General features: G+C 45.8%; 1 protein-coding gene across 1 annotated transcript in view; it reads left to right on the forward strand.

The window, feature by feature from the left end:
• The window catches only part of LOC135537569 (intermembrane lipid transfer protein VPS13C-like), a 94,017-nt gene extending 78,543 nt beyond the window's left edge, over positions 1–15,474 (forward strand). Inside the window, 5 exon segments of the mRNA XM_064963700.1 lie at positions 4,570–4,684; positions 8,227–8,318; positions 12,846–12,969; positions 14,557–14,640; positions 14,723–15,474. Of these exon segments, the coding sequence (XP_064819772.1) occupies positions 4,570–4,684; positions 8,227–8,318; positions 12,846–12,969; positions 14,557–14,640; positions 14,723–14,824 (517 nt within the window). The 3' untranslated portion in view covers positions 14,825–15,474.
• Positions 15,475–18,509: the final 3,035 nt, after the last annotated feature.

Below are 18,509 nucleotides of genomic sequence, written 5' to 3' on the forward strand. Positions count from 1 at the left end.
GTTAGTAGAGACATACAGGACACTACAGAGGTTAGTAGAGACATACAGGACACTACAGGGGTTAGTAGAGACATACAGGACACTACAGGGGTTAGTAGAGAGACATACAGGACACTACAGGGGTTAGTAGAGAGACACAGGACACTACAGAGGTTAGTAGAGACACAGGACACTACAGGGGTTAGTAGAGACATACAGGACACTACAGGGGTTAGTAGAGGCGGGACACTACAGGGGTTAGTAGAGGCGGGACACTACAGGGGTTAGTAGAGAGACACAGGACACTACAGGTTAGTAGAGACATACAGGACACTACAGGGGTTAGTAGAGACATTCAGGACACTACAGGGGTTAGTAGAGAGACACAGGACACTACAGAGTTTAGTAGAGACATACAGGACACTACAGGGGTTAGTAGAGACATACAGGACACTACAGAGGTTAGTAGAGACATACAGGACACTACAGGGGTTAGTAGAGACATACAGGACACTACAGGGGTTAGTAGAGAGACATACAGGACACTACAGGGGTTAGTAGAGAGACATACAGGACACTACAGAGGTTAGTAGAGACATACAGGACACTACAGGGGTTAGTAGAGACATACAGGACACTACAGGGGTTAGTAGAGAGACATACAGGACACTACAGGGGTTAGTAGAGAGACATACAGGACACTACAGGGGTTAGTAGAGAGACACAGGACACTACAGGGGTTAGTAGAGACATACAGGACACTACAGGGGTTAGTAGAGACATACAGGACACTACAGGGGTTAGTAGAGACATACAGGACACTACAGAGGTTAGTAGAGACATACAGGACACTACAGGGGTTAGTAGAGACATACAGGACACTACAGGGGTTAGTAGAGACATACAGGACACTACAGGGGTTAGTAGAGAGACATACAGGACACTACAGGGGTTAGTAGAGAGACACAGGACACTACAGGGGTTAGTAGAGGCGGGACACTACAGGGGTTAGTAGAGAGACACAGGACACTACAGGTTAGTAGAGACATACAGGACACTACAGGGGTTAGTAGAGACATTCAGGACACTACAGGGGTTAGTAGAGAGACACAGGACACTACAGAGGTTAGTAGAGAGACACGGGACACTACAGGGGTTAGTAGAGAGACACAGGACACTACAGGGGTTAGTAGAGAGACACAGGACACTACAGGGGTTAGTAGAGACATACAGGACACTACAGGGGTTAGTAGAGGCGGGACACTACAGGGGTTAGTAGAGACACACAGGACACTACAGGGGTTAGTAGAGACACACAGGACACTACAGGGGTTAGTAGAGAGACACAGGACACTACAGGGGTTAGTAGAGAGACACAGGACACTACAGGGGTTAGTAGAGACATACAGGACACTACAGAGGTTAGTAGAGAGACACAGGACACTACAGGGGTTAGTAGAGAGACACAGGACACTACAGGGGTTAGTAGAGAGACACAGGACACAACAGGGGTTAGTAGAGAGACACAGGACACTACAGGGGTTAGTAGAGACATACAGGACACTACAGAGGTTAGTAGAGACATACAGGACACTACAGGGGTTAGGAGAGACATACAGGACACTACAGGGGTTAGTAGAGACACAGGACACTACAGGGGTTAGGAGAGACAAATACAGGACACGACGGGTTAGCAGAGACAAATACAGGACATGAGAGGGGTTAGTAGAGGCGGGACACTACAGGGGTTAGTAGAGGCGGGACACTACAGGGGTTAGTAGAGGCGGGACACTACAGGGGTTAGTAGAGGCGGGACACTACAGGGGTTAGTAGAGGCGGGACACTACAGGGGTTAGTAGAGGCGGGACACTACAGGGGTTAGTAGAGGCGGGACACTACAGGGGTTAGTAGAGGCGGGACACTACAGGGGTTAGTAGAGGCGGGACACTACAGGGGTTAGTAGAGGCGGGACACTACAGGGGTTAGTAGAGGCGGGACACTACAGGGGTTAGTAGAGAGACACAGGACACTACAGGGGTTAGTAGAGGCGGGACACTACAGGGGTTAGTAGAGAGACACAGGACACTACAGGGGTTAGTAGAGGCGGGACACTACAGGGGTTAGTAGAGGCGGGACACTACAGAGGTTAGTAGAGGCGGGACACTACAGGGGTTAGTAGAGGCGGGACACTACAGGGGTTAGTAGAGGCGGGACACTACAGGGGTTAGTAGAGGCGGGACACTACAGGGGTTAGTAGAGGCGGGACACTACAGGGGTTAGTAGAGGCGGGACACTACAGGGGTTAGTAGAGGTGGGACACTACAGGGGTTATTGTGATTTTATTTGGAATGCTTTGTTTAATGTGGTATAGTGTAACATTATTTATGTCTCTGTCTGCCGGTCATAACCATGTTTGGTGCTTTATGTTCTGTACCTTATAATTCTGACTAATTTTGTTAACTGTTCTGTTTTCATTTTGTTTTCTCATAAGTTAATGCCTTGGAGATGTTGTTTTTGTCTTTCTGTTGAGTGAGTATTTGGTGAGATGTGGGAAAGCTTTGGTAATGACTGGGCAGCCATAGTGAACACTTGATGTTCACGTGACCCACACCGGGATCATAGGGGAGGGGTTTGGGATCATAGGGGAGGGGTTTGGGATCATAGGGGAGGGGTTTGGGATCATAGGGGAGGGGTTTGGGATCATAGGGGAGGGGTTTGGGATCATAGGGGAGGGGTTTGGGATCATAGGGGAGGGGTTTGGGATCATAGGGGAGGGGTTTGGGATCATAGGGGAGGGGTCTGGCACTATGGGGGAGGGGTTTGGCACTATGGGGGAGGGGTCTGGCACTATGGGGGAGGGGTCTGGCACTATGGGGGAGGGGTCTGGCACTATGGGGGAGGGGTTTGGGATCATAGGGGAGGGGTTTGTGATCATAGGGGAGGGGTTTGGGACTATGGGGAGGGGTTTGGCTGGCATGGAGGGTTAGTTGTCTTTCTCATAGATCAGATTGTCTGTCAGAGAGGTAAGTGACTGCATGATGTTAAAGTAGTTATTATGCTGTTATAACATGTTACAGATCAAACCAGAGGAAATGATTGGTTCATGCTCAACATTTAACCCCTCCCCTCCATCATTGTTAACTGCTTCTGCCCTGACTCCTCCCCCTGCTCCATTCTGCAGCATCGTGAGGTTCCCACAGACTAAACCCATGAGGACTGAACAGACTGGGAGAGAGCACATTGGTCATGACATTGGTCAGATCGCTTATGGAAGCCCCTCCTCCACCTGTTCTCTCCTCTGGGATTGGCCGACTGCACTAAACCCATGAGGACTGAACAGACTGGGAGAGAGCAAGACTATATCGTTACCGTAAATCTCTTGAAGATTAGAGCTTCTGTTCTCAGCAGATCGTTCTGTATCTCAGTAACTTAAACATCACATTGGTCAGATCGCTTATAGAAGCCCCTCCTCCACCTGTTCTCTCCTCTGGGATTGGCCGACTGCACGAGCGCACGACCACTGCCATGCAGAGATTGGCAGTTTGGCAACGTTTTTTTGTTGCAAAAAAAAACAAACATTTAAAAAACAAAACAGAGAGAAAATATAAAATCATCCACAATGCAGAAACCCAAGTTGTATCGCCCCCGGGGGCTCCAGGTCTGTGATAGACTGTAATGCATCGTAGAGTGGAATGGCGTTTTGGGGGGGGGGGGGATGTGCTGGAATGTAGCTGGGTTAGTTTAAATGGTTGATACGGGGGCTGAAATGACTCTTGAAACGGCACTCTGACTGGACGACACAGCCAAGTAGACCATTCAGTCTCTATTGTCACTTTACCCCCCCCCCCCCTCAAGCTTTCTCATAATCTCCCTTCCTCCTCCTCTCACCTCTCAGGTACCTAATGTTCAGCCAAAACATTCCTAATTCCCCAGTGGTTCTGAGATGCCAAAACACAGCCCCCCCCCCCCCCCCCCACCATAACATAGTATTTAAGTCCATTCACCACCTCATTCATTATCCTTCACAAAGCATATGAATCACATATCAAGTCCTGATAACCTGATGAAATTATTGTTCCATGCTTTCACACTAGAGGTAATGAAAGGTGAGATACTGGAACACACACACACACGTGCACGCGTACGTACTCATGCACCGTTTGCCTCCCTCTTTGGGCTGAACCGGTTTTTTAAGTTAGTGATTTCTTTCAGATGCAGGATTCTGTTAGTGCTGATTGTTTTCGTTGTAATGTTGTCCTACTCTGCTACTGTGTCGAGCTCATTGGGAAGACATTACAGAGCAGTTTTGTTATGAGTTTGGGTCCGAAAACAAACTACTTCTTGTTCTTGATTCATGAAACCCTTCTGGATGGTGGGGTTGTGATTGGCTCTCTGAGATATGACGGTGCATTCTGATTGGCTCTGTGAGATATGACGGTGCTTTCTGATTGGCTCTGTGAGATGTGACAGTGCTCTCTGAGATATGACGGTGCGTTCTGATTGGCTCTCTGAGATATGACGGTGCTTTATGATCAGGCTGTGAGATCTGTGACGGTGCTTTGCGATCTGACGGCGCGTTGTGATTGGCAGGGTGGCAGAGTCGACCGAGGAAGTGACCAAGCTGAGGCCGGTCAGACTGATCCGAGAGGACGGAATCATCCGACCTTACGACCAGGAGGACGCCAAGGGATACGACCTTTTCCAGGTTAGCAACCCACCTTAGAAGGACACTAAAACACCCATGGCTGGAGGTAGACTTGTCCAGGTTAGCAACCCACCTTAGAAGGACACTAAAACACCCATGGCTGGAGGTAGACTTGTCCAGGTTAGCAACCCACCTTAGAAGGACACTAAAACACCCATGGCTGGAGGTAGACTTGTCCAGGTTAGCAACCCACCTTAGAAGGACACTAAAACACCCATGGCTGGAGGTAGACCTGTCCAGGTTAGCAACCCACCTTAGAAGGACACTAAAACACCCATGGCTGGAGGTAGACTTGTCCAGGTTAGCAACCCACCTTAGAAGGTCACTAAAACACCCATGGCTGGAGGTAGACTTGTCCAGGTTAGCAACACACCTTAGAAGGACACTAAAACACCCATGGCTGGAGGTAGACTTGTCCAGGTTAGCAACCCACCTTAGAAGGACACTAAAACACCCATGGCTGGAGGTAGACTTGTCCAGGTCGTAGAAAAAGGGGACCACATAACAACTAGTCCTTTTTACTATTTTAATTTCTGCACTTTTCTATTCTAAATTATATAGTTTAAGAACGACTGAGTCAAACTGAAAGTGTCATCTTGAAACCAATGAGTTTAATCTTTTGTCTTTACAGAAATGAAACATTCATGTCTTTCTCTTTGACACACCCGATAGCCTTGAACTGTTTTTCCACCTCTAATTTCCTCCCTGTCCTTTTGTGTTTTTCTCTCTCTCCTTCTCTCTCTTTCTCCTTCATGCAGCATGATGAGGAATAGAAGGGGTTGAGGTTGATTATGGGGGTTGTGTGTTTTCTACGTGATGTAATTCAAGTCCTAGTAATCAATTATCTTAGTTCTATCAACGGTCAGTTGACGTGGAGTTAAAATGTCTGATCGTTGAAATGTCGACACACACACACACACACACACACACACACACACACACACACACACACACACACACACACACACACACACACACACACACACACACACACACACACATAGGTGAAGCTCTGTGTCAAAGTTCAAACTCCTTTTTCTATATCTGGTTTGTAAATGTGTATACTATGCTGATTTCATGACTCTTAATTCCGTTTTCTTCGCTGAAGACTGAATAGTTTTGCATGCCAAAGGGAAAACATCTCTGTCCGTACAATACCTCAGTCTTGTTTTTGTATTACTATTGCCGAATTAAATCTTTTGCAATTTTATTTCGTATTTACAGAATTCGGAAATTAAACGATTTAGCCTGCTATAATATATGCAGATCATTTGTCCAGCCCTTTATAAACTACCCTATATAAAAAATAAATAATAATAAATGATTGAACATAATATTTTACTAAAGAAATGTAGTCTTGTTTTTTTTTTGACTAGTAACGATACTCCAGCAGACATTTGCAATATTTTTATAAAAGGTTCACAGCGTCACCTTGGAAATCCCTGCTTTCCTATCTGTATATACTGTATGCACTCATAATGATATATTGACGCTATACTCTTACATTCGTTTGTACATGAGTTACTATAGCCGTATACTAAATGATTTAGAAACTGTGCTATTGTTCAAAGAAGCATGACCAAATTAATGTTATATTTGATATATATATGCAATCCATAACTCCCTCGTTAGTCTGACTGCCTTAAACTATATGAATGTATGTTAATGTGACGGGGTAATGCTTTGTTTCTATTGGTCAATACATTCACTATGTTCTGTTGTCTGTGTGTGATGTCACTTTCCACCTGAAATCTAATAAACCTATATACACTCACTTAATTACATGTGGAAAATCCATTGCAATGATTTGCTCGTTTTACGGGTAAAGTTTGCTTAGAAAGGGAAGTTTAGCTACAACATAATTGTGTTGTTATTATTAGATTACAAATGAAGACGTCAAGCTGTGTTCCAATACTCATACTCACCCCACTAACTGTATTATTCGCGACGTGAATTGAGTGTATAGTATGCTTCTTGGTCGTAGTATGTATAATATATATAAATATATATATATATATATATGACAAAAGTTCCCGGATGTTGTACTAAATTCACCAAATACGAAGTGTACACGCAGTGGACACACTTTCCGTGCTTTTAGGGCCCATAATGCAAGTCTTCAGAAAATGGGCGTGGCTTCACGACGTTTTCAGATTTGAAGAACATGGCAGAAAATGTGCGGAGAAAATGTGCTAATTATGACAAATGTTAAGCAATGTAATAACTTTTAAAATACGTTTTGTACCACGTTATGTTGGCTGACAACTTATTATCTACGCTGTCCTTACGAACTGCATAACATTACAGCAGTATGTACCGGTATGTTAGCTAGTTACCTAACGTTGGCTACTAATAGATCAAACTTGCCAGGCAGTATATTAACGATCTAATTACCCAACGTTTATTGACTTGATCATTCTTAGCTTAGTGGTATTTTATTTTACCTTTATTTAACTAGGCAAGTCGGTTAAAGAACAAATTCTTATTTTCAATGACGGCCTAGGAACAGTGGGGTTAACTGCCTGTTCAGGGGCAGAACGACAGATTTGTACCTTGTCAGCTCGGGGATTTGAACTTGCAACAATTCAGTTACAAGTCCAACGCTCTAACCACTAGGCTACCATGTCGTTGTGCGTTTCAATCGACATTGTTAACAGTGGCTACCTATTCCGATTTCAGAGCGCTCTCGCGCAGAATAACTGATGCATTTACAAAACGCTCTACACTCGTAGAATACGGCCGGTGTCAATAAACGTCAACAAGAAAAAAGATCAATTAAATTGTTAGCAGGAGCAGTTAGTCACCAAGTCTCTGGATAACATGAAAACAACCTAATCAGCTCTGCTAGGGTGAGTAAAATGGTCAGAGTGAGGTGTTCTCTCATTAGTATCTGGAAGTAGCTATAGCCAACGTCGGGCGCTTGACTGCCGTTGAACGCTCGGATCAACCCTACTCCTCGTGTGCACTCAACGCTCTCAATTTTACAAACGGACAATCTGGCAAACGCTCTGGATTTGACTCCAGATTAGAATTTTACAAACACACACCCGAAATCGTAAAATGTTTAGCTAGTCGTTTGTTATGGTAACAAGCTAGCAAGAGGTTGCATAGCAACAGCATCAGCATTCCGGGTAGACAGGCGACGCTCTAGTACGCTCAACTGAAACAATACCGTTTGGTTTACAGTTTACTAAAGTGAACTAATAGTATATACTTGTTAAGTATGTAGTATACAGTATGTTAGTATGGGTATTCGAACACAGCAGTGAACTAATAGTATATATAGTATATACTCATTAAGTATGTAGTATACAGTATGGTAGTATGGGTATTCGAACACAGCAGTGAACTAATAGTATATAGTATATACTCATTAAGTATGTAGTATACAGTATGGTAGTATGGGTATTCGAACTCAGCAGTGAACTAATAGTATATATAGTATATACTCATTAAGTATGTAGTATACAGTATGGTAGTGTGGGTATTCGAACACAGCTCATGTATTTGTATGTTTTCACACATGGACACTGCTCCTTCAGAGGTCAGAGATCAAGCAGCTGGAAGGAGAGATCTTCAGAGAACACTGTTTGTACCCTGGACACAGGAAGACCAACGTCATAGTGACCAACAGGTACATTATGGAAGACTTCAGTTCAACGTGACTCGTGCCTCAGGGGTAGACATTTTGTGTTTGTATAATGGGGATACTGGTTTGGGAAGACACTTTACCTGAAAAGGTATTTTTTAACAAATTGTTCGTTCAAGCGAAGTATTCAGACCCCTTGACTTTTTTTTCTTCCACATTTGTGTTACTTTGTTACAGCCTTATTCTAAAATGGATTAAATAAATAAAAATTCTCATCAATTTACACACAATACCGCATAATGACATCACAATACCCCATAATGACATCACAATACCCCATAATGACATCATAATACCACATAATGACATCACAATACCCTATAATGACAAATTGAAAACAGGTTTGTAGACCATTTTTGCAAATGTATTACAAATAAAAAATATAAATACCTTATTTATGTAAGTATTTAGACACTTTGCTATGAGACTTGAAATTGAGCTCAGGTGCTTCCTGTTTCCATTGATCATATTTGAGGTGTTTCTACAACTTGATTGGACTCCACCTGTGGTAAATTCAATTGATTGGATATGATTTGGAAAGGCACACAACAAATTGGGTCCAATCAATTGAATTTACCACAGGTGGCCTCCAATGAGGTGGTAGAAACATCTCAAAGATGATCAATGGAAACAAGATGCATCTGAGCTCAATTTCGAGTCTCATAGCAAAGGGTCTGAATGGTTATGTAAATAGGGTATTTTGGTTTTTAATTGTAATAAATTAGCAACATTTTGTAAAAACCTGTTTTAGCTTTTGTATTTGGGTATTGTGTTTAGATTGATGAGGGAAACAAATGCATGTAATCCATTTTAGACTAAGGTAACGTAACATCTTGTGGAAAAGGGAAGGGGTCTGAATACTTTCCGAATGCACCGTGTGTAAAACTACAGGACCAGTCAAACGTTTGGACACACCAGGGTTTTTCTTTATTTTCTACTGTTTTCTACGTTGCAGAATAATAGTGAAGACATCACAACTGTGAAATAACACATATGGAATCATGTAGTAACCAGAAAAGTGTTAAACAAACAACAATATTTGAGATTCTTCAAAGTAGCCACCCTTTGCCTTGATGACAGCTTTGCACACTCTTGGCATTCTCTCAACCAGCTTCACCTGGAATGCTTTTCCAACAGTCTTGCAGGAGTTCCCACATATGCTAAGCACTTGTTACATTTAACATTTACATTTAAGTCATTTAGCAGACGCTCTTATCCAGAGCGACTTACAAATTGGTGAATTCACCTTCTGACATCCAGTGGAACAGCCACTTTACAATAGTGCATCTAAATCATTAAGGGGGGGTGAGAAGGATTACTTATCCTATCCTAGGTATTCCTTGAAGAGGTGGGGTTTCAGGTGTCTCCGGAAGGTGGTGATTGACTCCGCTGTCCTGGCGTCGTGAGGGAGTTTGTTCCACCATTGGGGGGCCAGAGCAGCGAACAGTTTTGACTGGGCTGAGCGGGAACTGTACTTCCTCAGTGGTAGGGAGGCGAGCAGGCCAGAGGTGGATGAACGCAGTGCCCTTGGTTGGGTGTAGGGCCTGATCAGAGCCTGGAGGTACTGCGGTGCCGTTCCCCTCACAGCTCCGTAGGCAAGCACCATGGTCTTGTAGCGGATGCGAGCTTCAACTGGAAGCCAGTGGAGAGAGCGGAGGAGCGGGGTGACGTGAGAGAACTTGGGAAGGTTGAACACCAGACGGGCTGCGGCGTTCTGGATGAGTTGTAGGGGTTTAATGGCACAGGCAGGGAGCCCAGCCAACAGCGAGTTGCAGTAATCCAGACGGGAGATGACAAGTGCCTGGATTAGGACCTGCGCCGCTTCCTGTGTGAGGCAGGGTCGTACTCTGCGGATGTTGTAGAGCATGAACCTACAGGAACGGGCCACCGCCATGATGTTGGTTGAGAACGACAGGGTGTTGTCCAGGATCACGCCAAGGTTCTTAGCGCTCTGGGAGGAGGACACAATGGAGTTGTCAACCATGATGGCGAGATCATGGAACGGGCAGTCCTTCCCCGGGAGGAAGAGCAGCTCCGTCTTGCCGAGGTTCAGCTTGAGGTGGTGATCCGTCATCCACACTGATATGTCTGCCAGACATGCAGAGATGCGATTCGCCACCTGGTCATCAGAAGGGGGAAAGGAGAAGATTAATTGTGTGTCGTCTGCATAGCAATGATAGGAGAGACCATGTGAGGTTATGACAGAGCCAAGTGACTTGGTGTATAGCGAGAATAGGAGAGGGCCTAGAACAGAGCCCTGGGGGACACCAGTGGTGAGAGCGCGTGGCGAGGAGACAGATTCTCGCCACGCCACCTGGTAGGAGCGACCTGTCAGGTAGGACGCAATCCAAGCGTGGGCCGCGCCGGAGATGCCCAACTCGGAGAGGGTGGAGAGGAGGATCTGATGGTTCACAGTATCGAAGGCAGCCGATAGGTCTAGAAGGATGAGAGCAGAGGAGAGAGAGTTAGCTTTAGCAGTGCGGAGCGCCTCCGTGATGCAGAGAAGAGCAGTCTCAGTTGAATGACTAGTCTTGAAACCTGACTGATTTGGATCAAGAAGGTCATTCTGAGAGAGATAGCGGGAGAGCTGGCCAAGGACGGCACGTTCAAGAGTTTTGGAGAGAAAAGAAAGAAGGGATACTGGTCTGTAGTTGTTGACATCGGAGGGATCGAGTGTAGGTTTTTTCAGAAGGGGTGCAACTCTCGCTCTCTTGAAGACGGAAGGGACGTAGCCAGCGGTCAGGGATGAGTTGATGAGCGAGGTGAGGTAAGGGAGAAGGTCCCCGGAAATGGTCTGGAGAAGAGAGGAGGGGATAGGGTCGAGCGGGCAGGTTGTTGGGCGGCCGGCCGTCACAAGAAGCGAGATTTCATCTGGAGAGAGAGGGGAGAAAGAGGTCAGAGCACAGGGTAGGGCAGTGTGAGCAGAACCAGCGGTGTCGTTTGACTTAGCAAACGAGGATCGGATGTCGTCGACCTTCTTTTCAAAATGGTTGACGAAGTCATCTGCAGAGAGGGAGGAGGGGGGGGAGGGGGAGGAGGATTCAGGAGGGAGGAGAAGGTGGCAAAGAGCTTCCTAGGGTTAGAGGCAGATGCTTGGAATTTAGAGTGGTAGAAAGTGGCTGCTTTTCCTTCACTCTGGGATCCAACTCATCCCAAACTATCTCAATTGGGTTGAGGTCTGGTGATTGTGGAGGCCAGATCATCTGATGCAGCACTCCATCACTCTCCTTCTTTGTCACATAGCCCTTACACAGCCTTGAGGTGTGTAGGGTCATTGTCCTGTTGCAAAACAAAAGATAGTTACACTAAGCGCAAACCAGATGGGATGGCGTATTTCTGCAGAATGCTGTGGTAGCCATGCTGGTAAGTGTGTTTTGAATTCTAAATAAATCACACCTCCTCCATGCTTCACAGTGGGAACCACACATGCGGAGATAATCTGTTCACCACCTCTGCATCTTACGAAGACATTGTGGTTGGAACCGAAAATCTCATATTTGGACTCATCAGGACAGATTTCTACCAGTCTAATGTCCATTCCTCGTGTTTCTTGACCCAAGCAAGTCTCTTCTTCTTATTGGTGTCCTTTAGTTGTGGTTTCTTTGCAGCAAATTGACCAGGGAGGTCTGATTCACACAGTCTGCTCTGAACAGTTGATGTTGAGATGTGTCTGTTACTTGAACTCTGTTAAGCGTTTATTTGGGCTGCAATCTGAGGTGCAGTTAACTCTAATGAACTGATCCTCTGCAACAGAGGTGACTCTGGGTCTTCCTTTCCTGTGTTGGTCCTCATGAGAGCCAGTTTCATCATGGCGCTTGATGGTTTTTGCGACAGCGCTTGAAGAAACTTTCAAAGTTCTTGACATTTTCCGGATTGACTGACCTTTGTCTTAAAGTAATGATGGACTGTTGTTTCTCTTTGCTTATTTGAGCTGTTCTTGCCATAATATGGACTTGGTCTTTTACCAAATAGGGCTATCTTCTGTATACCACCCCTACCTTGTCACATCACAACTGATTGGCTCAACCGCATTAAGAAGGAAAGAAATTCCACAAATGTACTTTTAACAAGGCACACCTGATAATTGAAACCCATTCCAGGTGACTACCTCATGAAGCTGGTTGAGAGAATGCCAAGAGTGTGCAAAGCTGTCATCAAGGCAAAAGGTGGCTACTTCGAATAATCTTTTGATAACTTTTTTGGTTACTACATGCTTCCATATGTGTTATTTCATAGTTTTGATGTCTTCCCTGAAATTCTACAATGCAGAAAATAGTTTAAAAAACTAGAATGAGTAGGTGTCTCCAAACTTTTGACTGGTACTGTAGATAGACAGACGGATACGATATAGAGTATATCTACAGTATCTATGTATTCATTAAACACTCCTGCATTCATTGTGTATGAATTACCGTTACTGTCTGTGAAGTAGAGTTATTGTAATATTGAGGTTGTCATGTATCCTCACCCCTTGTCACCTTCTGCCCCGCGACATCTCTTCTCCTCCTACAGGAGAGTGATGTGTGTGAAGGAGGTGGAGTTTGTGGGACACTTCAACAAAGAGTGGGAGTGTCTGTTTGAGCATTTCTCAAGGCCTCCGTACGTGGAAGGAGGAGACCTCATGATCTACTGCAAGGTCTGCCTGAGACATTTTGACCTGACACATTAAGTAGCATCCTCACTTACTTAGTTACTTGCATCCTTATCTCCTTAAGTATTGTATTGGACTGAATCTCTTTGTTTGACGACAGGAACAGAACAAGTTGTATTGGACTGAATCTCTTTGTTTGACGACAGGAACAGAACAAGTTGTATTGGACTGAATCTCTTTGTTTGACGACAGGAACAGAACAAGTTGTATTGGACTGAATCTCTTTGTTTGACGACAGGAACAGAACAAGTTGTATTGGACTGAATCTCTTTGTTTGACGACAGGAACAGAACAAGTTGTATTGGACTGAATCTCTTTGTTTGACGACAGGAACAGAACAAGTTGTATTGGACTGAATCTCTTTGTAGGACTATAGGAACAGAACAAGTTGTATTGGACTGAATCTCTTTGTTTGACGACAGGAACAGAACAAGTTGTATTGGACTGAATCTCTTTGTTTGACGACAGGAACAGAACAAGTTGTATTGGACTGAATCTCTTTGTAGGACTATAGGAACAGAACAAGTTGTATTGGACTGAATCTCTTTGAAGGACTATAGGAACAGAACAAGTTGTATTGGACTGAATCTCTTTGTAGGACTATAGGAACAGAACAAGTTGTATTGGACTGAATCTCTTTGTTTGACGACAGGAACAGAACAAGTTGTATTGGACTGAATCTCTTTGTTTGACGACAGGAACAGAACAAGTTGTATTGGACTGAATCTCTTTGTTTGACGACAGGAACAGAACAAGTTGTATTGGACTGAATCTCTTTGTTTGACGACAGGAACAGAACAAGTTGTATTGGACTGAATCTCTTTGTTTGACGACAGGAACAGAACAAGTTGTATTGGACTGAATCTCTTTGTTTGACGACAGGAACAGAACAAGTTGTATTGGACTGAATCTCTTTGTTTGACGACAGGAACAGAACAAGTTGTATTGGACTGAATCTCTTTGTTTGACGACAGGAACAGAACAAGTTGTATTGGACTGAATCTCTTTGTTTGACGACAGGAACAGAACAAGTTGTATTGGACTGAATCTCTTTGTTTGACGACAGGAACAGAACAAGTTGTATTGGACTGAATCTCTTTGAAGGACTATAGGAACAGAACAAGTTGTATTGGACTGAATCTCTTTGTAGGACTATAGGAACAGAACAAGTTGTATTGGACTGAATCTCTTTGTAGAACTATAGGAACAGAACAAGTTGTATTGGACTGAATCTCTTTGTTTGACGACAGGAACAGAACAAGTTGTATTGGACTGAATCTCTTTGTTTGACGGCAGGAACAGAACAAGTTGTATTGGACTGAATCTCTTTGTTTGACGACAGGAACAGAACAAGTTGTATTGGACTGAATCTCTTTGAAGGACTATAGGAACAGAACAAGTTGTATTGGACTGAATCTCTTTGAAGGACTATAGGAACAGAACAAGTTGTATTGGACTGAATCTCTTTGTTTGACGACAGGAACAGAACAAGTTGTATTGGACTGAATCTCTTTGAAGGACTATAGGAACAGAACAAGTTGTAACGGACTGAATCTCTTTGTTTGACGACAGGAACAGAACAAGCTGAAGTTCCAAAAGAGAGATGGACAGGAACCCATGAGAGTGCTGCACCTCAAGAACCCTGCCACTGCCCAGGTCCCGATAATACCCCTTTATGTGTGTGTGTGTGCTTGTGTTCGACCCACAGTACCTAACGGCCTCTCCTCCTCCTCTGTAGAAACTGTGTGAGGCCATAGAGCAGGCGCAGTCGGCCCAGAGGCAACATCGGATGGTGAAGCAAAAATCACAGCGCTTTCTCAAACTGGGAGACAAGTGTTGATGTCATCGCTGCCCGGCATGATGTCATGGTTACCCAGCCTGACGTGATCACTACTCAGTAGGTGATCACCACCCAGAATGATGTCATGGTTACCCAGCCTGACGTGATCACTACTCAGTAGGTGATCACCACCCAGAATGATGTCATGATTACCCAGCATGACGTGATCACTACTCAGTAGGTGATCACCACCCAGAATGATGTCATAGTTACCCAGCCTGACGTGATCACTACTCAGTAGGTGATCACCACCCAGAATGATGTCATGGTTACCCAGCATGACGTGATCACTACTCAGTAGGTGATCACCACCCAGAATGATGTCATGGTTACCCAGAATGATGTCATGGTTACCCAGCCTGACGTGATCACTACTCAGTAGGTGATCACCACCCAGAATGATGTCATAGTTACCCAGCCTGACGTGATCACTACTCAGTAGGTGATCACTACCCAGAATGATGTCATGGTTACCCAGCATGACGTGATCACTACTCAGTAGGTGATCACCACCCAGAATGATGTCATGGTTACCCAGCATGACGTGATCACTACTCAGTAGGTGATCACCACCCAGAATGATGTCATGGTTACCCAGAATGATGTCATGGTTACCCAGCATGACGTGATCACTACTCAGTAGGTGATCACCACCCAGAATGTCACCACTGCCCAGCCCAACACACTGCTACTGCCCAGCCCAACACACTGTTACTGGACAGCCCAGCCCAACACACTGCTACTGCCCAGCCCAGCCCAACACACTGCTACTGCCCAGCCCAACACACTGTTACTGGACAGCCCAGCCCAACACACTGCTACTGCCCAGCCCAACACACTGCTACTGCCCAGCCCAACACACTGTTACTGGACAGCCCAGCCCAACACACTGCTACTGGACAGCCCAGCCCAACACACTGCTACTGGACAGCCCAGCCCAACACACTGCTACTGCCCAGCCCAGCACACTGCTACTGCCCAGCCCAACACACTGCTACTGCCCAGCCCAACACACTGCTACTGCCCAGCCCAACACACTGCTACAGCCCAGCCCAACACACTGTACTGCCCAACACACTGCTACTGTACAGCCCAGCCCAACACACTGCTACTGTACAGCCCAGCCCAACACACTGCTACTGTACAGCCCAGCCCAACACACTGCTACTGCCCAGCCCAACACACTGTTACTGGACAGCCCAGCCCAACACACTGCTACTGGACAGCCCAGCCCAACACACTGCTACTGGACAGCCCAGCCCAACACACTGCTACTGCCCAGCCCAGCACACTGCTACTGCCCAGCCCAACACACTGCTACTGCCCAGCCCAACACACTGCTACTGCCCAGCCCAACACACTGCTACAGCCCAGCCCAACACACTGTACTGCCCAACACACTGTTACTGGACAGCCCAGCCCAACACACTGCTACTGGACAGCCCAGCCCAACACACTGCTACTGTACAGCCCAGCCCAACACACTGCTACTGCCCAGCCCAACACACTGCTACTGCCCAGCCCAACACACTGCTACTGCCCAGCCCAACACACTGCTACTGCCCAGCCCAACACACTGCTACTGCCCAGCCCAACACACTGCTACTGCCCAGCCCAACACACTGCTACTGTACAGCCCAGCCCAACACACTGCTACTGTACAGCCCAGCCCAACACACTGCTACTGTACAGCCCAGCCCAACACACTGCTACTGCCCAGCCCAACACACTGTTACTGGACAGCCCAGCCCAACACACTGCTACTGGACAGCCCAGCCCAACACACTGCTACTGGACAGCCCAGCCCAACACACTGCTACTGCCCAGCCCAGCACACTGCTACTGCCCAGCCCAACACACTGCTACTGCCCAGCCCAACACACTGCTACTGCCCAGCCCAACACACTGCTACAGCCCAGCCCAACACACTGTACTGCCCAACACACTGTTACTGGACAGCCCAGCCCAACACACTGCTACTGGACAGCCCAGCCCAACACACTGCTACTGTACAGCCCAGCCCAACACACTGCTACTGCCCAGCCCAACACACTGCTACTGCCCAGCCCAACACACTGCTACTGCCCAGCCCAACACACTGCTACTGCCCAGCCCAACACACTGCTACTGCCCAGCCCAACACACTGCTACTGCCCAGCCCAACACACTGCTACTGCCCAGCCCAACACACTGCTACAGCCCAGCCCAACACACTGCTACTGCCCAGCCCAACACACTGCTACTGCCCAGCCCAACACACTGCTACAGCCCAGCCCAACACACTGTACTGCCCAACACACTGCTACTGTACAGCCCAGCCCAACACACTGCTACTGTACAGCCCAACACACTGCTACTGCCCAGCCCAACACACTGCTACTGCCCAGCCCAACACACTGCTACAGCCCAGCCCAACACACTGCTACAGCCCAGCCCAACACACTGCTACAGCCCAGCCCAACACACTGCTACTGTACAGCCCAGCCCAACACACTGCTACTGTACAGCCCAGTGCAACACACTGCTACTGTACAGCCCAACACACTGCTACTGCCCAGCCCAGCCCAACACACTGCTACTGTACAGCCCAACACACTGCTACTGCCCAGCCCAGCCCAACACACTGCTACTGCCCAGCCCAACACACTGTACTGCCCAGCCCAACACACTGCTACTGCCCAGCCCAACACACTGTACTGCCCAGCCCAACACACTGCTACAGCCCAGCCCAACACACTGTACTGCCCAACACACATTTGCACTAAAGAAAAGCCATGCATTAGTGTTCACAGTCCTTTTTTCTAATGAGTCACTGCTGCCTTATGGAGAAGAAATCAAATCTGATCATTTGACTGTTATTAAATCATTTGGATAATATCTGCATCGACGATAGGAAGGTTGTTGTTTTTCATTGACACAATTCCCTCCAGAATCAATGATTTGTAATTGAAAAAGGGTACAATAAAAAACTATATATATATAGTATATATATATTAGATTAAGGATCTATAAAAATGTGTTTGTTTGTTTTGTCTTTGCTTTTCTTTGTAATGTTTACAGATGTCTGATTGGAGGGTGTCCATGATTCGTTGATCAGACCGCTGTACAAACAGAGGTGATTTTAACATGGACGAATGGTATTGACAAGTCAGTTATTGATTGTTTCTACAGGTTCATCTTGTTTTGGAAGAGAAATATGCACTTAACTCTTTCAAATGTTCCCTTTCGATTAACAATCATTTTACTGACATAATATCTTGAAATGGGAGTTAATTTTGTAATACCTGTCAGTTCGTGTAATGTGATGTACTGTACGCACGCATCTACAGTATAGACTACGTAGACCAGTGAAGAGTCCAATGACCGGTGTACTGAAAACTATGCAAACGTTACATTTCATATATGTTGCTGTCATCTATACAAATAACTACGGATGAGCATATTCTGCCCTAATCTATCCTGCTGACCTTGGTGTACCAAATAAATAATTGAACACAAACATTAAATCTTTTAAATATACATTGTCTCTGTGCATATTTAGCTAATCTATAATAACAAGGGGGAACGCCAACAACCTAGCTAATTGAGTTAGGTTATATCATATGATACGAGGAGGGAAGCCAACGACCTAGCTAATTGAGTTAGGTTATATCATATGATACAAGGAGGGAAGCCAACGACCGAG

Source organism: Oncorhynchus masou, unplaced genomic scaffold (genome assembly GCF_036934945.1).
Source record: "Oncorhynchus masou masou isolate Uvic2021 unplaced genomic scaffold, UVic_Omas_1.1 unplaced_scaffold_817, whole genome shotgun sequence".
NCBI classification, from domain to species: Eukaryota; Metazoa; Chordata; class Actinopteri; order Salmoniformes; family Salmonidae; genus Oncorhynchus; species Oncorhynchus masou.